Source organism: Dromaius novaehollandiae, chromosome 12 (assembly GCF_036370855.1).
Source record: "Dromaius novaehollandiae isolate bDroNov1 chromosome 12, bDroNov1.hap1, whole genome shotgun sequence".
Taxonomy (NCBI): Eukaryota; Metazoa; Chordata; class Aves; order Casuariiformes; family Dromaiidae; genus Dromaius; species Dromaius novaehollandiae.
In genome coordinates this window covers 8,517,963-8,542,136 of record NC_088109.1, presented here as the reverse complement: position 1 = coordinate 8,542,136, position 24,174 = coordinate 8,517,963, and the positions used below count along the sequence as shown (strand labels likewise).

Here is a 24,174-nt window from a genome sequence, read left to right as displayed (position 1 = left end):
CCAAGAAGGGGGAGGCGAAGAATAACCTCTTGACCCCATGTAAATAAACGCAAACGTAAATGAATGCAGGCAGGTCTCCGAAGCACAGGAAGGACCGGACTGAGTCCCCCGGCTCCGTGCAGGCTGGACTCATCCATGCGGGCTGTGATTCAGCCTGCAGCCGGGAGCAGCATCGGCTCCATCGGAGGAAAGCTGAGCTCCCAGAGGAGGGTAACAGCAATTCCTCCGACAGCGACATCTCACTCCAACCCCTTAAAAGCAGGGCAAACCCTAAATCATGAGGTTTCATGTATTTCCCAAATTATTTACCATTACTGCTGGAAACTACTTCAAAGAAGTTATATGCTTCACAGTCCCTTTCCCTCCCTTCTCAGCAACAGCAAGGGCATCGACTGGAGAGCGCTCGCCTTACCAACACATTCTCCATCCTTAAGCTCGTAGCCTGGCTGACAGCTCAGTTCCTGGAGACATTTGAACGACCCCATCGTGTTGACGCAGTGCTCTCGCCGCTGGCAGGTGTGCGCATCCGTCACGCATTCGTTAATGTCTGCAAGAAGCAATTAGACGATTCAGTGCCTCATACTTATCGATAAACCTGCCTCTTCCTGCTCTCTTTTGGAAGGAGCCAAAAGCTCGCGTGAAACCATTTCTTCCAAAAGAAGGTCGATATGGCCAGGGGTCTGATTTAAGGACGTGTTATTTCAGGATCTTTTGTTAATGCAACGCTGCTCAAGGGACCCAAACCTCACGGAGATGTCCTCCGCCTCCCCCTCCGCACTGCGAACGCCGCGCTCACGGGGGACGCGGGACGGACGGGACTGACGGCAGGCAGAGCCAGGAGAGGGGCGATGACCAGCCTCCCACTGACCGCGCAGAAAGCTCCTGGCTAACTGAGGGAGCAAGTGGTTCATCCTTACTGCTCGTTAGCGGTTTTCCGCAGCTCAGACTGTATATCAGTGCTGCTGCTTTACGCCAGATAGACACGATTAGAGTCACGAGAAAATATGGAGAGAGGCATCCTGAAGGCTCAAAGAAGTTTGAATTTCTTCAATCTTTAACGTGATCTGATTTCAGCAGGTGGAGTAGTGGAAAAGTTACAATATATTTTTTTTCACTTAAATACCAGCTCATGGAATAGAAGATGCGATTTAGAAAGAAATATGCCCCACCTTTAAAATGATCCATTTTTGATAGGCTGGGGATGAAAGCATTTCAAAATCAGGTTTTGCTTATTTCAGTAATGAAAGCTAGAAACAGCATGATGAGCAAATATTTCTAAGCAATGAAGAGGGGTGGAGATAGGAAGGAGAAGCTTTTTTTTTAACCGTTCTCTCCAAAATCTTACACTTCCACACAGGCCCATATATAGCTAAGAGCTAGCGACAGGCAAATGTGACCATAACTACTACCAACCATCCAGCTTCCCTGCACACAAAGCTGTTTTCACACTACCCTACAGAGTAAGTATGGTTTAAATTAAAGATTTTCATTCGGCTGTGGAACGTCATTCCCAGGTAGGTACAATATCAGACATATTATTTCCCTTTGCAGAGCACAAAAACAGGAAAAGTCATTTTAAAAGCTTTGGTCTCATAAAACGCGTCAGCTTGCTTTCTGCCGAACAGACGAAGAGGAGAACTGAGAAATTTCAGCGCCTGCTGCATTCAGCTAACTAGAGACGTGCACCGAGTTTTGAAGGACCAGTGTGTTAGCTGGGTGCCGCTTCACTTTTCATTTACTTCTGTTTTATTTTTCTTTGCTATTGCTTTTCTTCACGTGCTGTGCATTTGTTTTCCAGAGCCAGCGGATCCCTCTGCAGCCAGCTCACCGCTCTGGGCTGGCTCCTTCTGCCAGCCCCACACGGTCACGGGGTACTTCCACGGAGGGGCAGGCACCCGCCTACCCCAAAGCTTTTACAGGGTTACGTCCTAATTCCTGCAGAGTTTTGCAATTGCAGCACATTAGCACAAAGTGTAGGCAGCAACGTTTGCATAAGCTGTCAGGGAAAGGGGAAGGGGAAGGGGAAGGGGAAGGGGAAGGAAAGCCTTGACATGATAGGAGAAGAAAATGAGCTGCTTTGGTAGATTTCTTCCACCTAACTAGACTTATTTTTAAAATAAATATGAGATTTTTAAAAATTTTACAGGAAACTGGCTATGAATAGCCACTTAGCAGCATTCAGACAAGCAAGTCTGTCTACTGATTTAAATAGGCTCTACAACAGATCTGAAAAAAAGAAGGTTAAGATTTCACAGAGGAAAAAGATTAATATAATTTCATGTTTTGTCTATATTCTTGATTCAACTTTCAGCTTTCCAAGGCCTTGGGAAAACAAGCAGAGCTGGCCAGAATACATCTGAGGAAATTAAAATTATGGAAACCAGACGATTACCTGCAGAATTTTGGTTTCAGTGAAAATTTTGTGCACAGGAGACAATCTGTAAAACCTAATGGTTATGACACAGGCTGAGATGCAAGGTTTAAACTGTGAGCCAGTGCTCCTTGGTACGAGCACAGGGGTGGGAAGAGGCATCTTTGGAGAACCTGGTTCAGCGAGGGGCTTGTCCAGGGGCAGCACGTGGGCTCCTGGGGCAGCTCTGCTCAGCCCACGCTGCACCTACGGTCCTTGCTCTGCTCTGCCATAAGGCCCCAGGAGAGGGGAGAGAGGGTTGAAGATCTGGCTCCAAAGAGTTTTACACAACAGGATAATCTCTCTCCCCTTTCCCCCTGCCATTGATTATCCATAAAATCAAGAGTGCCAATAACCTGCCTCTCTCCAGTACTGCAAACCAGCTCAACAGGCCAGTAACATTCTTGACAGAGCTCTAGAAAAAACAGAGTTAGGGTTTCAGTGTGAAGCAAAGTCAATGCCCAACATTGCACCAACTTTTGTCTTCATCCAACACAATTAAGACGACTGTGGGGTAGGGCAAGAGAACATTTACAAAAAGAGGAATAAGAGGAAAAAACAATTCAGTAATATACTGAAATGAGAGTCATAGTTAATTTTTGACAAATTGACTAGGTCTGTGTGTGTGTGGTAGCAACATTCCTCACTCTATGTCAGTAAAAATGGAGTGAAACATAGCCACATAACACTTTTTCCTGGAACTATTGCTGAAAACAGGAACATTTACATGATCCTTGAGCATATCTGTTGCATCTAAGAAGCTGACATTTTTGCAAAGGAATATTGGCATTTACCTACTACTATTTTTTCAATACATACTTCTTCTACATTAAATTCAGATTTTTGCACATTCTTCAAAAATGTGATATGCAGACTTTTTGGTCCTGCATCTGTAGTTACTCATGAATTCTTTTCTCTTCAAATTGCTTCAGCTCCGTTTGTTTTCCGGAGTACATCCGTTTCGTTCGGAACTGTTGTTCCTTTGCGACCCCCCGTCCCCTCCCTCAGTGGCTGTGCTCACGCACAGTCCCTATGGGTCAGCAATAAAGTGACCACTTACTGCCCACTCTGACAGGAGGGAACAGTTTAGATGGGAGTAGGAAAGAAAATAAAACAGTGGTCTTCTGTCAGCGTGTATGTGGGTGGTTGTAATGACTCTGCCTGAAAGTTACCAAGAAAAGCAATCCACGTTAAAAACATCCAACCTGGCTCTTATCTCTGGAGAACACGGACCTTTCAAGCCTAAAGACAATTTAATATCTATTCAAAAAGTTACACAAAGGTGGTGTGTGCAAGCTATTTAAACAGCTGGTGGCTCCTCATTGTGCATGGTTGCCTTTCAGGAATCCTGGATATCTGCTCTTGAATGCACCTGGAATTATAATCTTCCACAGCTTGACTAAAGGAAATTCAAGAGATAAAAGGTTATCAGCTGTTTTGCTGCTCTGCAAGGATTGTTCCTCCCCTCCCTGAAATACGCACATAGTAACATCATTAAAACAACAACAGTTTGCAAACAAATTACCAAAGCTTTCCTTGTGGGGTTTGAGATGGCTCAAGATGGAGCATAAAAGCAGTTAGGCTGGAAAAGGATACCTTAGGCAAATATGGCTGCAGCGAGGCAGTTCAACAAATCAGAAACCACAGTCTGCTTGTGGCTTTCTCCTTTGACTAGAAAAGCAGGAAAAATGTTAAGTACAGCAAATGCTCTCCAGGCACCAGACACACAGCAGAGCTGCCTACAAGTAGGGAGAACATCAGCTGTATCTGTCCGAAAGAAAGAGAAACTCCAACGTTTTCCAGACTGTTTAGCAAGGATACCTGTAAAACCTGAACTGCCTTAGAGAAATGCAGACTGTTATTTAGTGAAGGATAAGAGGATCTTTTAGCTTTACAAGCAAATTTAGTGTCTTTCATTTTTACTAGCAATGTCTGAGGTGTGTCTTATATCAGTCACAGTAAAACTTTGCTATAATGTCATGGGGAAGAGGAAGAAAGTGAAGGAAAGGAAGAAAGTGAACAGGATCATCTTGGCATCTTCTATAGCACCTCCTGCCAAAGCTGCTGACAAGCATGCATTAATTTAGCCTCAAAACACTTCTGGGAGATGTAGAAAAGGACAGATATATCCTTACCGCACAGTCCAGGAAAAAAAAATCAAGGGATTAAAGGGCAAGTTTTTCAGAAGCAGAAAACACAGTGAGGCAGCTCCTTCAGCTGCTCACGTAACAGACCTTATTTTCAGAAGCGTGGTACATGCAGCAGGCTCTGTTAAAGCTATGAAACGCACCATGCAGAATGCGCCCAACTGCAGATGCCCCCACCTCCCAGTCTGATGTTTTAACTGTAAAGGCATCTTTCCTTCCAGCGGTATTCTGATAGACATTTAATTTAAACTAAATCATTACATTAAATTTGTATGCTTAGCAGTATCTGATTAAAAAAGAAAATCCAATTTTGATAATTTAAAGAAAATCCAGAAGATATTAAATCACATTCCTGCTTGAAACTATGACACTGTGTAAACTTTCCTGCTCATGCCCTCATGCCATATGATGCTCGTTAATCAAATGAGATCATAGAGCTTTAAAATATAGGAACAAAAACAAACGCTGTGACACTGCAAGCTTGGGATGGTGAGAAAAGCAATGTTATAAGCACTGGGAGAAGGACAGGAATAGGAGAAGGCTGTGTGTTCACACATGACATTATAGTCACAGGCAGCCCTGATTTCCGTCGTGACCTGAGCCGTCTGCGGACGTGGAGAGCAGAGCAGAGCCGTGCTCCACTTTTCAAAGCATTACCACGCAACACTCCCGCAACTCAGATGCCTGGCTGGCTTCTGGAAGAGCATCCCACACAGAAGCTCTTTCGTAAGTGCAGGACATTGTTTTCTGAAGCAAGTGAAATCCTCATTAATACACTGAACACTGGTAAAAGTACATTGGTTTCTTAAATTAAATAGCGGCGGTGACATTGCAACATTATGATGCATCTTTGACTTTTATACTGAGAAATCTGTTCCAGAATCACCAAAGGGCTAATCTGAATTTTGAAATTCCAGCATTTTGGAATGGGTCTTTTCTGCCCGGACCTGTGCAGATTTCTGGAGTTATACTTACGAAGTTCTGCTGCTGCTTTATGCCTGTGGATTTGGCAGCACTGATGCTGTCCAGAGAGATCAACTGTTATGCTGTCTTAGTCCAGTTTAATAGTCATCAGTACTGCTGTGGTCATCATACCCACGAACTTTTATGACTTTCGAGCAAAATTACATGTGGCCAGAGAATGTACTGCTAGTGAAAAAGCCAAATAGCATACAACTCATGATGTTAAATGGCTGAGCAAATGGTGCACATGTGTTTTTACTAACTCATATTGAAATGTCATATGCAAAGATGGCCAGAGAGCCTTTTAGCGCAAATGGTTTAAATGCATTGCATAGCATGAAGAATTATGATGCTGTGGTGAACGGCTTATACCTATCATCTTACCAACACATTCTCTATGCCTGTTGAGTATAAAGCCCTCTGCACAGATCACTCTGTGGTTGACACAGGAGAATGATCCCAATGTGTTCACACATAATTGTCTTCTGGAACAAGCGTGAGCACCTGTGAGGCACTCATCCAAATCTATATCAACATATTGCAACCAAAAGGGAAAAATAGAATTCTATTAGAATGATTTCTGAAACGAGACAACATTTCTTTCACACTGGAGCTCTCTAAATGAAGTGTGTTGGAGCTGCTACAACAGCACCATGCTATAATATTTACAGCATTACACTGAGAACAGGGCTGGAACAAACCTTCAGCGATCATCTAGTCCTTGCTCTTGCCCCCACACCTCTGTCACTGCAGAAGGAACCATTCTTAAAAAACAGGCAGCAGTGCAGATTCCCCGCGTGGCCTTCCTAGGGAACCGACTGCGGTGCATCACCACTCACCTTCACAAGGATCTCTAATGTAGAATATGAACGTCCCTTACTGAAATTTAAACTCACTACTTGTAGTGACATTTCTGAATTTCTTCAGAAGGAAGGAAGCAGACTGCCTTGAAATGCCCATTTTGATTCTGACATTAATTAATCAAATTAGCTTCCACCACACTTGAGTAAGCGGTGCAGAGTGAACATTTATCTTGTGATATTAAATTCCCATTTTCTTCACCGACTATCTGGAATTTCATCAAAATGATTTGTTATTCAATAAGACGTGAGATTAAGAGTAATGTGGATCACTTGTGAACAATTCTGAGCATCAGAAGCTTCTATTTGCTGGCTGCTGTCGGTCCCATACTTTCAGATTTATAATTAAGGTAAGTCATAGGGCACTGCTTCTGACCTCCAAATCCTGGCTGTGCAAAGATCACCTTCATGACTGTCCAAATATGCCCATTTAAAATTTATACAATGCGAATGATCATGATGCAGCTTTGAAATTCACTGTTCTTCACCACTCAGGCCTGAACTTCACTGTCACGGGAAAACCATGGAGCTATACCGGCTCATAAGGGCAAGCTCTTCATACCAGCGAAGCCCCATAGATTCAGATTTTCAAGGCAAGCAGAAATACAAGCAAACAAAACCAGCAGCAAGGCAGAGTTCTGGCTCCGAGGGGGTTCCCAGGGACGCCGACGTGCCAGCTGCTCCCGCTGCCAGGGGAAAGCTGCCTGCGCACAGCTGGACAGACGGGAGCTGGAAAGGGCCTGTGGAAACCAGAAGGGACCGCGCTGGGCGGAGGCACCAAGACGGTGGGATGTCAGAGGAAAAGAGCAAAGAGGGACTGGACAGCAAAAAATCCAGCTTGCCTTCACTTGAAATTCCCCTGGAACAGACATACTGGATAGATGTGCTTCAGGAGTTACCTGCGAAGCAGATCTGCTATTCCTTCTGCCAAATCATTTCAAAGGCAGGAAGGTTTCCTCTGTGCTGCCACTTGCACTTCACAGTACTGAAAATAAAGAACCCTTAGGGAAACACCTATGGGTCTAAGATCAATGGGATCAATACTAAAGTGTTTTAGCCCTGTCTCCACAGTGAATCTTAACCACTTACTCACCTTCACAAGAAATCCCATCAGCCATGATAGTATATCCAGGCAAACAAGAGCAAACAACATTTCCTTCCACAATATTGCAGATGTGCTTGCAGGGGCCATTATCTATACAAAGCAAAATTGCAAAATATATTAAAATTCACAACACAGATCAGCTGAAGTTCCAAAACTCTGGGTCACCCAAATATAATCCCAGCTTTGGAAATGGGAAATTAAGTCTGTAAACATCTGTTCCGGGAGCCTTAATCACAACTTCCAACCCTACTATTACACGGAAACACACCTGTGCCCCTCCTACCCGTGCTGCTCACACTACGCTGCACAGCTGTATTGCTTGCCCTAAACTAAATAGCAAGTGTGTAATAACCCTGAAATCAGAGCACGGCCTCAAATTACCTCCTCATGTTTCCCCTGACAATTCTTCAGCCTTATGCCAGAGGTAACAAATTAAGGATGTGTGCTGAAATCAGATCGGGGAAGGGAGGTTTGAAACTTTATTCCACCCTTTTAAACATTCCTCACCCATCTGTGTCTGCAGTTTATCTGTCTGACATACCGTTACACTTATCCTGCTCTTCTTGTAAGGACACAGCGAGCAGCGGCTGAGCTGGAGAGGCAGCTGGAGGGATGGTGGCTTCTGCTTCCAGCCTCGTTGCTTGTCTTCTGTCGGGATCTGTAAGGCAGAGATGGATCCCGGATGCATCATCACGTTCGTCAAACATCCCAAAGCAAGAGTCCCCATGAGACCCTTCATCCCAGTCCACTGCGGTTCGTCGTAGGAGGAAGCATTCTAGTGACCTTGATAACTGTCTGTGTAAAACGCACGGAGGTGAACAACCAGCTCTGCAAGCTCACTTGCACTTGTTGCAAACAAACTGCCTGGTAGCACATGCATGGAGAGCGCTGCGTGCTAACGGAGACGCTCGCAAACGCCGGGAGCGTGGACAAGGGAGGCTGGCTGGAAATAACTGCTGTAGAACAAAATGTGTCAACATCTAATTAATCAAGCAGCAAGTGTTAAGTTTTAAAATACTGCTGCATACTGTAAAGACAGTGCCTGTTTTCCATCTGATACACAAGAAATAAAGCGAAACTCAAAACCAGTCCTTAAACTTATGCTGCCCATCCCATTGCAAAACAGGATGAAAAACAGATGCCCATCTTTACAAGCACAGGATACCCTGGAATGACTTTTTCCACAGCCAAGTAGGAAACAAGACTGGAATCTGTCATTAAGATTTCCAACAAACAGTAACATCAAAGGTTTCAGAATAGTTACAAAAAGCTCTTTTACATCAATGCGAGTAATCCAATTTCTAAATATCATCAAAGTGGAAGCCTGAACCCACAAGGCTAAGCTCTTCCCTAAGAAGGATGTGCCCTGTTCCCACTGGTTTTAGCTCAAGTGGCACATGGAGCTAAGTGTGAGCCACCAAGCAATGACAACAGCGAGTGACAGAGTGTGACCGCTCTACAGGTTTGGGGCGAGGGAAGAGCGATTTGATTTACAAATGCAGTTGCAGGCGCACAGTGGGCCACGACACACCAGAGGAAAAGCGAGACACCTGCTTGTGGCGTATCCTAAATGATTTCCTCAGACAGAGGCAAAAGAAGTGAGAAGCAGATAATGAGGGTCCAGCGTAAAGGTGGTTCTTGCCCCACAGAGCCTCGGCAAGAACATCACTTCCTCCGAGTCTAATGAAAACAGGGACACCTTTTAAAAAGCAAAAATTAAATACAGAAGCATTCAGAGTCCAGCAAAGAACAGGAAATGCACTGGGAGGCGAATGGAAAGACAGGTACACGTGTAAAAGCATTATATCTAACCACAGGGGTAAAAATAACTCGAGTTGTGAGATGAAAAGCTGCCCGGTGCGGGTCTGCACGGGGAGGCCGCGTGGCAGATCTGTGCGTGTGCGCAGCCAGTACCCCAGGGAGCAGCGGGCCCCCGTGCCGCCCCGGCAGGCAGGCAGGCAGAGCAGGCACTATTTCGCCCTGCCCAGCAGCCAAGAGCCCTGCCACCTCCTTCTCCCAGCCTGTAACGCGACCCAGCACCCCACCCCGGGGCACAGAGGTCGTCCCCGGCTGGCTCTGCCATCCTCACTTCTCGCAGGCCTCCTGTTCCTCGACTCCAGCCCCGCACCCACGTCAAGACTCGTGCTTGATGCGCGCCACCACTTCGGGCTTCCGACAGCTCAGGGGGCAACGCCGGCAGCAGCCCTGCTTTGCCCCGCTCCTTCCGCACGTCTCGGGTGTCTCCTTCCCCGGCCCCGCCCTCGCCTTGACCCTGTACCTGAGCTGGGCTCTGCAAACCCCTCCACACCCCCAGGCACAGCCGTCAGCGCCGCAGTCGGGGTACTGACCACCCCGGTACAAAACGTATTAACCCAAATCCACAGTTTTAACTGAGTTAGCCAAGTGAGAAACAAAGCAAAGCACAACAAATATATACATATGCTCCAGGTGAGCAAACAAGCCAAATTTTGCAAAACTGAAATAAGAACAGTTTTCCTTACCTCTTTTGGATTAGGCTCTTTCCCCAGAATTTTAATATAAACAACAGAGCAGACAGCTGCCACAGAAACACTGTCAAACGCATTATTGATACAAGTGCGGCAACATCATGTTGAGAGGAATGACACAATGAATGCTCATTATTTGGCTTGGGCAGAAAGTATTTGAAGTCTACGGAATTTTGTCATTGGATGGCAGCACTTCTTTTGCTTGTTAAATAATTGAAAGCACTTGTAACTAATCTAAGGTTTTGACTTTTCAGATTATCTGATTTGAAATCTTGCCATTGGAGAACTCCAGACATCAAAACAATTACAGCACAATAGATGTTCTTTCTAAGACTTCCACCACATAGATATATTTAGATATTATGTCACTGAAAGATGTTAATGATTTTATGGAAAATTAAAGTTCAGGAAGCAATGCCATATGTCTGAACTGAATAAAGTTTATCTAAAGGAAAGCTAAATGTGAAATACAAACTGAGTCAATGAACAAAATGTATTTCATTAAATTTTTTTTTACAAATCCTCTTTTTAAAAACAAAAAGTCGTGATCTGAACATACTAAATACCCACCCTGACCTCTTGCCATAGATGCATAGAAATTGAGCATAACCTAAGTTTCTTGAAAGAGCATTCTTCTTTACATTATTAACTTGTCCAATTTCCAGGGAAAATGTCCATGCATCATTACCCATAAAAAACTTCTGGCTGGGATTTTCAAAGAAACCTGAAGGCATCAACTCCTTTAAGTTCTTTTCAAAATGTTGCTGTAAAATCTTATTTTTTCAATTTCATATATTATTCAGTGCTAACAGAACTGTGTCCCTAAGAAATTTTCCTCCATTTTCTACTTCTTACTCTTGGTGGGGAATCAAGAGTTTAAATTAAAAGAGTCAAAATTAAATACATTATAAGAAAGCAAGCAAACAAGAAAGAACAAACAGAGAAAATCCTGAAATCATAACCAGCAACCAGACCCAAAGAAAAAATGGATCAGAGGCTCAGACTAGGCCTTCTTATGAAGATAGGGTTTGGTTCAAATTATTACTTCCCCCAATTTTCCAAAATCCATGCTTTTCTATCCTGTAATTATCTTGAAGGTTTCTGAGGAGAAATAGGAGTAAGTCCATAAATTCTTGCATGAAAAGTGGACCTTCCCTTTTCTCAGTTGTTAATGGAAGATGCCAATCTAACCCTCATTTAGTTGTCAGAGATTGTTCATGAAGGTGACCTTCCTGATTATAAACTTGATACATCTGAACAGCTGTCAAAGGGAATTTATAGACCCTTGCTGTTCCACATAGAGACAATAAAGGAAAGCCTGGTAGATCAGTGAAGGTGGAAAGCCAAAGACAACATCATTCAAGGTTTCTCGCCCATTTTCCTCACCTGGAGAACAGCTGGTCCCATCATCTTGCAGAGTGAATTCTGGGAAACACGAACACTTGTAAGACCCCACAGTGTTTATACACAAATGCTGACAGAGCTCCCCACCGTAGATAAGACATTCATCCAGGTCATCTCCAGGCAAGTTATTTGACAGTTCGGCTTCATTACTGATGGACAACGCTTCGTTGTGATCGTCAGTCTCTGAAACTATCAACACAACAAAACACACGGTTTCTCTAACTACTTCTGGCATTAGCACCATACAGTATGGAACATTTGGCCATACAAACTCCAGATACAGTGAAATCTACCCAAAAGGGTTACCCCAAGGACAAGAGAAAATGCATCCATCCTGAAGACACAAGGACAAGAGAAAATGCATCCATCCTGAAGACACGATCATTTTGCTGAAGGTCCACTACCATCATTCTGTAAGGCTGGAGGGACGGATGCTTTGCAGGAGGCACTGTGAAAAAGGGTGACCTTGGAAGGTCAGAAGCTCACCTTTCATACTGACTGCTAATACCACTGTTATTATTTGTACTACAGTATCCCATCGAGGCCCCATCTGAAAATGGCCTCGCAGTAGAACCACACTGAATTTCTAATTTCAGCAGGAAAATTTATCCAGTTAGTTGGTAAACTGTTTTCAACACCATTAATTCTACTGATTTATAGCCACTTTTGCAGCTAGTGTTAGCTGTTTCATCAAATTTCCTGCGACTCACTTAATAATGACATGGTTATCCTATCTACTGCATTTAAACATTGGCAAAAGCACTATCCTTCTTTTCATTTATTGACCAAGTTTGTGAAGACCTTCTGTGACACTTAAGCTAATGCTTCAGTGAGCTCCTCAGTCAGCTCTTCTTAAACACATACATGCAAACTTGTGCTCGCCACTGATGCCATGCCAAAGTGCTTTGACAGGGCAATTTGGGAGTGCAATTGCTGAATATTGATTGTGCCTGAGCAGAAGACGCTGGTCTAAGGACTCTTTCACTCTTACCAGCAACAGTTTCACAAAACAGCCAAAACCCTTGATAGTGAACAGTTCCTGAAAAGAGACTCTTGCGTGCTTTTCTGCAGAAATTTTCAGAGACCAGAAAGAGTTCCATATGAAAACACTGGTTACATTAGGTTGGACTGAAGAAAAAAAATCTTTTGAGCATTAGAGAAAAAAACCAAATTGTATTTGCACATAGAAGACTCACAAGCTATGGTCTTCTGAAAAAAAGGAAACTGAGAATGCATTACCTGTTTTTCATCTTTGTCAGAAATATTTTGCAAACTTTCACCTTTTTGCTTAGAAAATTCTTTAAAGTCTTCTTCTTTTAAAAAGACTCTCCAAAAAAGAGTTTTGGAAAAAATCTCCTGAGATTTCTATGAGATTTCTAAATCTGATCCTTATCAAAGGTCCGCAGTCTCTGAACTCTAGAAATGCACTCAGTGAGGTCCAAGCTAGGTCGAAATAAACCCTTGCACTTATTAGAGAGACAAAATACACATTAGTTCATGCGAAGAGAATGGACAAAATCTGAACCCTTGGACACCCCTGAGGCTACCCGTAAAGACTAAAAAATCTTGCAATTCATAACAGGTGCCTAAAGGGTGATGCTCAAAGGAATGTGAACTCAGGCTTATGGAAGAAGTTTTGCTGTCTAGGCTCCAGATTTGGTGCGCTCCCTTTGTCGCACCTCTTTGGCTGCAGGGATTTGACTTTGCTCTTCAGGATCACTATCTTCATATGTCGAAAAAGCCAAAGAAAACTTGCATAACTTGCAATGCTCTGCTGCTTCTCCAGTGCATGCAGTGGGAGAGGTGCTATGATGTTCAGTGCTACACTTGTATTTTTAGATCAGTGGGTTATGAAATCTGTTCTCAGAAAGTTTCTTTTGTATCACAATCCATGGCCTACTTTGGAAAAAAAATCATAATTTGTTTCATGCAGAATCTTTCAGGATTGCTGCACCTAAAAGACAATGACCAGCTTCACCTTTGCTTCCTACACGGGGCTGGTGGCTTCCTGCCTACCAGCAGTATAAAAATGTCTTAAATAAATTAGTAAATAAAATAAAAGGAAGGGAAGCTGCCAGGCTGGTCTCACCTAGCTGGCCTTCACCCCGTGTTCTGCATTGCATGGCTTTAATAAACATTTCTCGCTCAGAGAACATTTCTCTCTTCCGTTTGATGTGTAACAGGTCTCTGTACTCTGTGACTCAAGGCAAAAAAACACTAAAGGGCAGGTATGTTCTGAGGATCAGAAACACTTCCATATTTTTTCTTTTTCAGAACTGTTTTAAGAACAAGCGAGTCTTTATACTTGATTTGAGAGTGCAGGCTGTGCTGCTGTAGCATGACTCCTTCCAACACCTCCCCTTATGATCGTATGAGATAGGGACCCTACCTGCAACTTCTTCTCGTTGAAAATGCAACACTTACCCTTCTCAGGTGTCACTGTCGGCAAAGGCTCGGGATGCTTTTTTATTTCTGGATGAATAAAGTGATCCCCCCCTTCGCAGCAGGACAACATCACATGGCTGCAGGGGTAGCCCAGATTTATGTTGGACTCGCAGGTTTTCCCCTCGCTCCGCAGTCGCAGGCCCAGATTACAGCAATCGCAGCATTGCTGCAACAGAAGAGGACAGGACGGTCAGTGACAAGCCTCTCGCACACACTCTGCTTCGGAGGAGCCCACGCACGCACCTGGAGCCAATCTGCGCTTCCTCTGACAACGGAGCATCTGCGAAAGCACTTAAGGTTTACAGAGCTGCAAACATCAGTGCCTTACTTGTGCTTGTTTTGGCCATCCCTACACAAACAGGTCCATCACGACCAGGATAAATGCAGAGCCTAGCTGTGACATGCATTTCAGCAGCAGCGCAAGGAAGCAAGCAGTGGTGCTGTAGATCACCTCTCCCCAGCTCCTGCACGCAGCCATTACTGCGCATGCAGTATGTTATAAGTAAAATAATACAGATATATACTCCTTTGCTCTACCCTCGAGTTAGCTCTCTGAGGCGATGTAAAAGGAATTTAAAATACTTTGCATAGACATTAGGAGCACTGGCAGTCCCTGAGCTCCATCAGTGTGACGGTAAAGAGTATCTTCTCCATGCACTACTGCTCTGCAAACCTACTGCAGCCTTTAATTACCTGACTGTCCTGGACACCATCCCATTGAGATGGTGGCTACAGAAAGGCTCAGGTATATTTTAGGGATGATCTGCTTTTCTATTCCTGTCATGGACGCGGCTAAAGCAGTAGCACAAATGGAGTTCAGCGACAGGTTGGTGCACTGGGTTATCCCCGAAATGCAGTCTCTCCTGCAGACTCCTCCGGTGCAACGCTGTGCTTTACTCAGCCACACATGAATCCACTGCACAGCCGGGCCACAAAAGTACATCAGATAAATTATAACAGATCCCAAATATGATTCAAAAAAGACCTTATGCACAGCGGATCCCTAATCAAGCAAGGAAGCAGGGGAGCTGTAAGTCTCCGCTACAGAGGCATACAGAGACCATATGCGAATGAAGATGCTTTCCTGGATTTGTATGTGACGTCCTTACATTCCGAATATGTAAATTTAGATGCCTGAACTCTGATGGAATAGTCATAAAATGCTCAGAGACGGAGTCTCTTTCCCTCTGTAAATCCTTTGATAGTCAAGATATCCAGGACAGCAGCACTCATTTACAATCTGCAGCTACACTGGAACAGCCTCTCTGGACCAGAAGAAGTGATTTCAGACAACTCAAATACTCGGTCTATGACCAGGCGTCAGACACACAAAACGAAGGTCATAATTCAGCCTGGCACCATTAGTTAAGTCAACACAAAGTCCAAGAATTAAACAGAAGAAAACCGAACTGAGCTCCCGGTTCCCAGGAGAGAGATCTCTGACTCGGGGAGAGCCAGCAGCAGACGCGGTGTTGTGAGGGCAGGACGCAGTATGGAAACGGAAAGGGATCACGTTTCACGAGTAGCAACCCCAGACTGGCATTAGCATCGGCACTGGCTCTGCTTCCCCCAGGGAGACATGGAAACGCGTCCACCGACAGCCCAAACTGCAGAAACGCCTCTGCTGGGCCACCTCGCTCCAGCTTCAAAGCCTGCAGCCGTAGGGATCCTCCATGTTTCGTGCCGATATGCACAACTCATAAACGTCCCCTGCATGCTCAGCCTAGGACCTTTGGATGCAGCTCGTATTTATATCCCTTCTTGCTAATCTGAAAGGTCCCAGAATAAAACAATAGAAGTGATTCACATTTATAAATATGCAAGCCATAAAGAGCTGTCACTTTCTCCAAAGCAGAGACTGATACCAGCAGCCAAACATGTGTTTGCGAAAAGTTGCCAGTACTGGTCCTGAAGGTGCTGAATTATCTTTGGTACTAGAGGGGTTGCAGTTATTTTCTCACAAGAATTCTTGAAAAAAAAGATCCAACTATAATGGATTATCATCTTGCTAGAAATGAGAAAAATCCTTTCATCCTCCCCAAATCCAGAATCTTCAAATTCAAAATTTTATGAACTAAAAATTTTACTTTTTGTAAATATTTTTAGTTTTGGTATAATTTTTAGCTTCTATATTCAAAATGAAGGAAGCTAAAGGTAATGAAGCGCTGTTTAATATTGAAATTGTTGCATGAAAAATATGCCTTTTTTCAGTCACAGTTTTGATTCACAATTTATCCCATGTGCAGGCATCACAGTGGGTATTAAATCAGTCACACACTTTTGTGTTCACATATTTTCCAGATGAAAGCAAATGCTCATTTTCCAGTGCAAAATGTGTTTGCTGAAAAGTTCCTTCTAAAATGCAAAAACTTAAATGGTTTTAATATTCTGTTTACCATCTTTTGAACTTTGCCAGAATTCTACCACTGACTTAATAGGAAATACTACTATTTTTACATTGACACTGAGACTACTATTTTTACATCGACATTGAGAAACATAACTTGAGAACAACTGCTTGATTCACAGCTTTTTGTGTTCCTCCCAAAAAGCGTTCCTGCAGCCCAGCACAATGGGGCTTACGCTTGTGGCGCGTCCAGCAGTGAGAAGTCCCTGGAATCATGTGCTTTTCGCCTTAGAGGAAGCAACACGGAAAACTGGCCTAAGGTGAAACTGTGTTGAACACAAGCTCACTAACTAGAAAAAAAAGAAGAAAGGAAGAGAGAGAGGGGGAGGGCGCGGGAGCAGGAGAGGGAGAGAGAGGGAATGTGTGCAGGAGAGAGGGAGCAGTGTCCCGGGCTGGCTAAATCCCCGAGCCCAGGAACTGGCCCTGCTGCATTTATCTTGAAGCCAAAGCAAGGACCCCACCTTCACAGTGCTTTTACCCGAAAAGGGCCTACACGCAGTTGTTACGTGTAAGTAGAAACCCTCGCTTTTTGCAGGACAGTGGAAACAAGCCTGGCAAAGTCTTCGGGGCGACGAACTCACCTTTCTGCCTTCCCAATAAGGTATTTGACTTAGGGCACTTGGACACAGCAGTCACTAACAGCAGTGCTGGTGAGGATAAACACCCCTGCTCACTGCCAGCGTTTTCTGTGAGATCACCGCTAGAAATGCTAAACTATAATAAAGTTAAAACGTCTTTCTTAAGTCCACATTTATTCATTTTTATTATTTGTTTTGCTGAATAGCTGCAATGTCCCAGGAGCTAAAGAGGAAGGCAAAGGTGCTCTTTTGAGAATTTGGCCATTTCGGATGGTTTCCCTTGAAGGAGAGCACGACACTGAAATGACACCGGCACAAGGAACTATTCCACAGAGTTAATATTCTGTAGCTTGTTTCAACTAAGAGAGGAGCGACCAGGCAGTGTGCTCTCCCCACTGCTGCCCGGGGGAAGCCGGGAGGGCGTGAGGCTTCCTGCGGGGCTGTGCTCTGCCTGCTGAACATCCCCGGCGAAAACCTGAGAAAAATAATTCCGTCGCGTTTCAGCAATATCAATGCCTGCTCCCAGACGCACAAGTTCAGTGCATTTTGCTTTGTATTCTAACAGTAGACTCCAGACCCAAGTAAATAATAGTTTTGAAAATGACAAATTGTCATAGTTAATTAAGCTTTAGCTCCGCAGCGCATGTCCGCGTATTTCCCTTACCAGTGAACAGCTACGCGTGAGGGTCGCTGATGTATAAGAACAGACAGAACTAATAAGTTTCCTGCTGAGACAATGGAAGCTGCACTTAAGCCTAGATATAGCTATGTAAATTATTATCCAAGTTAAATGAATTCTGCAATGTACCCTTCTGGTAAAAACAAGAGAGGCAGGCAAGCAAGATGCTGAATCTTCAGACTGGTTTAAATTGGTTTGGCTCCATTGATTCTTATAAAGCAAATCTCATTTATACCAGCTGAGGCGGTGGCTCACGGTTTGTAATTTGAACCATTGGTTAATGGTCTGCCTTTATTTATGAACAAAAGCTTCCATCATCATCTGAAATGCTTGCTCTTCCAGTCCACCGTTTTGTTTAACTGAGAAATGAGACTGCTATTCAAAACCGTAGCCAAGCAAACTGTTCAGTAATGGGTTTTCCTGTCAAATCTTTGATTAAGTTTTGGCCTATCATTTTCTGAAGTCTTCTACACCATAGAGAGAAAAATTAAAATGTTCTTTTCAGCTACTTCTAAAGTGAGGAAGCAAAAGTAATACAGCAAGTTAAATTCTAAAAATGAAGATGGAAATTATTCGAATCACCATTACTGTGAAGTTCTAAATGCGGCTGCATCCACCAGACAACCGAAACCTAAATGCAAACAACCCCAGATCCATAACTCTGGGTAATTTTCCCATCTCATTCCTGCAACTTTAAAATTTACTGAGCTCCATAATAATGCATGAAGAACTTACTGCTGACTGCCTGAAATGAAGATCCCTCTTATTCAGAACACAACCAGTAGGAGCATCACAGCAACTTACTTTATACGACGATCCTCCACAGGTCTCACTCTCCTCTGGTCCGCACACGTCTCCCTCCTTCGCGGCGATCATGCCAGCCAGGCAGCTGTTCTCCCTTACGGTGGAGATGCAACACTGCTTCTGAGCAATCCTGCAAGGGGTCACGGAGGCCAAGTGTTAAGCGACATTCAGAAGACATCACGATGGGACACAAGGAACAACATGCAAAAAGTACCAAGGCTACTGGATTCACAGTACACTCCATGTATTTGATGTCTCTATGACATATGTGTCTTTACTAACGAAATGCAGATTGTATCACTGACCTTTGCAGGATATATTTCTGTTTCTCATTTCTACCAAAAACATGCACTGATACAGGCTCAAGGAGCTACCTGCTTAGGTCATTACCTCTCACGCTCTGGTCAGGGATACCCTTTTCAGCTCATCTATATTTATGCAGAAGTCCATCGTCCCCATGTTTTGTCCCTCAGAAAGGACAGGATCCCTCCTCCCTGCAGGGCCAGGGAAGGGAAATGCACCTGCACACACTTGCCCCCTCGCCAGCCAGGGGCCTGCAGCTCCTGCCAGGACTTCAGGCGAGTTAACTTCCAAGCTAGAGTGAAATATGTCACAGAACCCCTCTAAACCTTCCTTTATTCCCCTTGCAGAGAGACTGTAACCCAGAATCTGACCATTCCTCTGACTTAGGTTATCAGAGAGAAGGTTATGGGAGACTCGATCATTATATACAAAGTACATACAGCATGTACGTTTGCTGTAGATGGCTCTTCAATCCAACATTTTAACAAGATTCACTGAAGGCTGAAATGAAACAGACTCAAAGCACAAATAAACGGCAAATTCCCAAATGCAACTGAATAGCAGTTCATTCGAATAACAGAATACTCCTCTCCACTGACTCTCTTAAAATCTGTACATGGATTTTTCCCCCCTCCAAAGAGGTGCCTCCTCCTTTCATTCGCATGTACAAACGGGCAGGCAAAACAATCACATAGTCCCTTTGGATTTAATCCTAATCCATACGCTGGGCCTGGAGGGGCACAAGGCTGGTCAGACGCGGGGACGGCAGTGGCCCTCAGAAAGGAGGGCGAGGAAGAGGAGGGAGCTGCTGGGCACGGGAAGCCTCCCGGGCTGTGTCCGTCAGCTGCAGGTGGGGCACGCGTGGCACAGACGAGCGTGCGAAACCTCAGAGGACATACTGTGCTACGTTACCAGCAGCACTAAACTTCTTTTTGGATTGCTGGTGGCACGAAGGAATTCAGGACAGTGTTACTTTTTCCAAGAATAACCTTGGTGTCTAACTACCTTCTGCTGAGGCAATGCCACTGGCACACTGTCCTTGTGGGCAATGATGAATGAAAGGTTGATGCATTTTACCAGCCAGTGCCTCATAGCAAATCAACAGTCCTGCAAGAGAAACATTTGCAGGCAAAAAATTTTCGTCAGCCAGATACCGTTATTGCTACAATAAAAGAGAGTTGTTCCAGGAAAAACACCCTTTCTTTTCTGACAATAACGTATTTCCAAGTCACAGCTTTCATCTGAATGCTTCAATAAAAAACAGGAGGAGATGTTTCTTATTCCAGTAAAAACTGGCCAGTGACAGCCGCTTGGCCACTTGCACAATGTCAGTGGTCCCTTGTGTCGGCTTCATCTTAATATTTTTATGCTGGATCATGCAAGAGAAATGTAACCAGGAAACAGTGGTTTGCGTTCAATTACAGGAAGGGGATTACCACCACCATGCACTTAGTTCTCAAGAAAGTTTGTTTTCTAATGCAGTGTTAGTCGCCAACTAGAAAAATATATTCTTTTGAAATATGAATGGCTATTGCCCAAATATACTGAACGGCCAGTAATGTAAGTATTATTGCTTTTATAAGACATCCAAACTTTCTAATAAAAATCAAACTAACTCAAAGCTACCACGCTTTCTGGAAATGGTAAAAAACTGCTAGAAGTGTTTTTATGTATGTGAAGCGTTTACAGTGCTAAAACACTGAAATTTGTACAGATTCATGTTCTTCAGAAATGTGACATTTAGCAATAAGAATTTTTTTTGCAGTGTGAAATACATAATAGAAACACAGTATTATCTGGAGCATCACTAAACTTTTTATAATTTAGCATTTCTTTAACTGTATCAACATGGCTCAGTTTTAGGTATTCTATTACTGAAAAATGAATTGGGAACAAATATTATTAGACAACACAGTCTCATTTCTTCTTCACAAACCTACTCTTAGCAGGCCTAAATAAATGGCTTGTTAGTACAAAGAATATCCAGAACATTTCTGCATTAGAGAAAAATTCCTGAGTTATCACCAGCGCAATGACGCCAATGTATTAAACTGATGCAAGTCTCTAAGTGGGAGACAGAGCGTCAGTGAAAAGCAAGATTCATACTTGTGCCGCTAATCTATGTACCACCTAGATACACATTGCTCTGTGCTGATAAAACACATTTCAATCATGAGATAAAAACGACCGTACTGGGTCAGATCATATTTTGGCGAGCCTAACATCCTCCCTCTGATACGGCCGGCAGCGTGTGCTCAGGGGGTACCTTCACATCTCACGATCAAAGGACCAGCTAGGGATTTGTAACTTGCTTTGTTTTACCTTCATTCATCTAGCTACCACGGATGATTTCTTTCTGGCAGGCTCAGTTGCAGCAAACTTCTCTGTTGCAGAAGTCACTCCTAGGAAATTTCTTCCTGTTGTTTCTTAAGAGTACCACTGTGTCCGTACCATCAATGAAAGCAATCAAATTACATTTTAAAAGACTTCAAATAAACAATATTTATTTTACTACACAGCATTTGAGAGGTCTGGAGGAAAGGGACAGATGGCAAAACTGATACTGTAGTGTGGTGGGGTTTTGCACACAACCCATGGGCAGGCAAAAACCACCTCAGCGTGTCCCCGCCTGAGCAAGACCTTGTGGCTGTTTGCTAGCGTGAGGGGAACATTGCATTTCGCACATCACTCACCACCAGCTGCTGCCATCCGGCTCTGTGCTAAGCCTGAACTGTGTATTTTTAAAGCCTCACCCTAAACTTGATCATCTCGGTTAATACATTTGCCATCCCAGCTAGCACAGTTAGCCGCTACACTGAGATAGGCCAAGACGGTATGTGAACAGAAAACGCCGAAAGAAATCAAGATGCAGCAACAAGTAGCTTTAACATCTAAGTCTGTGCCACTTGGAAACTCTAAAAGGGCATTTGGGAACGATAGGTGGTTGAAAACTAGGGTCTGCTGAAGAGAAAGCAGAGCTACGAGCTCCATGGACACGCTGGAGGCTCCATGCGTTGGCCTCAGCTGCAGCTGGGGCTCCCTGGTGCACTGCTGCTCACTTGTAAAGCCCAGGGACTGACAGTCAGCTATCTGCCTACTTGTTGCAGTTAATATCTACCTTGCATCTTTTTAAACCTTAGATAGCTAGCAGAGTTAGTGGCAGACTCTGAGGAGCTTGCATCGCTTGCATCGTTCTGACGCACGAGGTAGTGCATGAAGGCACAGGTACCTGCACGGCGAACGGCTCTGCAGGCTGCCCTAGCTCCTAGACGGAGCAGTAAGTTTCTATCTGTGCTTCCGAGGTTTTGAGGCCACAAATTCAAATACTTCTCTACAAGAAACATTTTCTTTATGCAGAATATTCACAGGTGTTTCTTAAATCTTTAAAACAGGGACAACACAACTGAAATTTTGAAAGTAAAATAAATGAACTCCTGATCGCATATTCTTTTAAATCCCGAGAGATTCACAGGGACTAATGCATTTTGAATCTGGCTTTTTCATCTAAACCCAGCCTCAGATGTGCAGGTGCAACTCATTAATGTATTAGATTTGCACTTACTTAGGCCAAAGCTGGATTTTTTTAATCTGCCTTTACTTCATAGACAGTTGGTATGTGTCAATTATGTCATGCTAAAACTCAGTGGAGAGAATTTTACTCTCACAGCAACTTTGCAGAGGTGCAGTGATGCACCTCTTTCATACAACTGATTACATCAAACTCCTTCAATGCTGAAATGTTGGGATCACTCTTAGAAGAATCCACCTGGCTTATGTTGCAGCATTTGAGTCTCAGATGATCTGGCACCCTCGCTCAACCAGATGCTATTCAATCCAGCAGCGTCATCAAGGCGTCTGGTACCCTCCAGCTGAACAAAGACAGCAGAACCAGCAGCCATTCATATTGGCCAATAAACATATCATTTAATGATATGGATAATCATTTGAATTCAGCACTTGCCAAATGGAAGACAAACACATTAAGCTACTCTGCCCTTCTATTTATCTGCAGTTCCACAGATGCACATAAATTCGGGAAACAAAAATATGTGCTCTGTTCATGTGACAGAGGAAGAAGAAACCTTAAAGGGCTTTTGTTTAGATCAGATACTGCAGAAAGGGAGGAGGAAAACCTTCTTCCTAATGTGCCATGACATATTGCCAGTCTACCAATAATTTACGCAATGAATAAAGCAGTTCCCTGTCTCCTGGAGATCACATGAATTGACCAAACATTTGGTTTATTCTAATGGGTTGCTTGCTAAATTAATCTGAAATGCTCAGTTTTTGACTTACGTACCTGCAAATATCACCGTCCATTCCACTTATAGGAATTTCTGTGCATTCTCCATTGTCTATAGCCCACTGCTGTCCAGCTCCACAGCAGCTTTCAATCAGCTCCTTTGTGGAACCTGTATAAAACACACACACGGAATATTTTGTATGGGATGGATTGGCTTTTGCTTTTGGATTTGTTTTCTTAATTGAGAAGAGGTTTAAAATAACAATAGTTCAGCATTTTGACACATTTCATCTGGTAATATGCAAAATAATTCGATTTTCCAACATCAAAGAATGCTATAATATTATCAGGGAAAGGGAAGAGAAAGAGTTCTTGCCAAGTTGATCCTCTTGACTCACCAACTCCATTAGAATCAACAACTATTTTGATACCGGCTTCAGAATGGAAAAGAATTTGGGCTTAATTAGTCTTCAAGTGCCCAAGTTCAAGCAAGGCTGCACTCACACATGCCCTTACAAGGCTGAACTCCAGGTTATTTGAAATACAAAAGATAAATTCTACGTAAAAGTATACCCTTACTACTATTCAGGAGCATTTGTCTCACACTAAAATTGGCTGGACTGGATTTTAATCTGTCAGTATTTTTACAACGGTGCAACACTACTAAGCGTAGGAGAACAACTCAGCCAACAGCTCAGAACCTCTCAGGGTCAGAACCCAGATGTACTTCTCAAAATGTCGAAATCAAATGTACACTACTGCAAGAGACATTTCAGTAATACATTCTGTACTTACATATCACACCCTGTAAATGTGTTCTAGTAGTGACAGACCTAGGGAGGAGCGCCAGCCCTCAGGGTTAAAGAAACAAGAAAATGGAGGAGTCTATGGATACCCACAGTATCTTGGCATTACCTGGTAATATCTTTCAGCAAGGCATGGTAGAAGCAAATGTGAGTTTTAAATTGAATAAAAAAGATAACTGGTTTGAAAATGACTCCATCTTTGGAACCTCTGAAAAAAAACCACTCTTGAAAAATCCTATTTAGCCACTTAGCGCAAGTTGATTTCATAAGCTGCTACGCTGGTGTAACAGTGACTCCACTATCGCTAGTCGGGCTGGCGCGAAAGGAGCGCTCAGGCAAAGTTCACAAACTGCGGCACCCGGACCATACACAAGCTTGACACACTGCATGCACAAAAGCCTCAGCTGCTCTCTTACGCTGACTTGCAAATATGAAGTTTCACATATGACTAACAACAAACTGAAATGCATTCCTTGTCACAGTCCCTTAAAGCTCTTAGTATTTAACAAGAGG

General features: G+C 43.6%; 1 protein-coding gene across 4 annotated transcripts in view; it reads right to left on the bottom strand.

Annotated features, from left to right (window-relative positions):
• FBLN2 (fibulin 2) overlaps window positions 1–24,174 on the bottom strand; it is a 106,500-nt gene that overhangs the window by 16,127 nt on the left and 66,199 nt on the right. For 3 of the 4 annotated variants that reach the window (XM_064518869.1, XM_026099556.2, XM_026099555.2), the window contains exons 3-10: window positions 22,913–23,024; window positions 18,310–18,439; window positions 13,821–14,007; window positions 11,379–11,585; window positions 8,027–8,143; window positions 7,474–7,575; window positions 5,905–6,045; window positions 413–547 (exon numbers count right to left, since the gene is read on the bottom strand). In XM_064518869.1, coding sequence (XP_064374939.1) covers window positions 413–547; window positions 5,905–6,045; window positions 7,474–7,575; window positions 8,027–8,143; window positions 11,379–11,585; window positions 13,821–14,007; window positions 18,310–18,439; window positions 22,913–23,024 — 1,131 coding nt within the window. The remainder of the gene's footprint in view (window positions 1–412; window positions 548–5,904; window positions 6,046–7,473; window positions 7,576–8,026; window positions 8,144–11,378; window positions 11,586–13,820; window positions 14,008–18,309; window positions 18,440–22,912; window positions 23,025–24,174) is intronic. The other variant, XM_026099559.2, reaches the window with a different exon arrangement.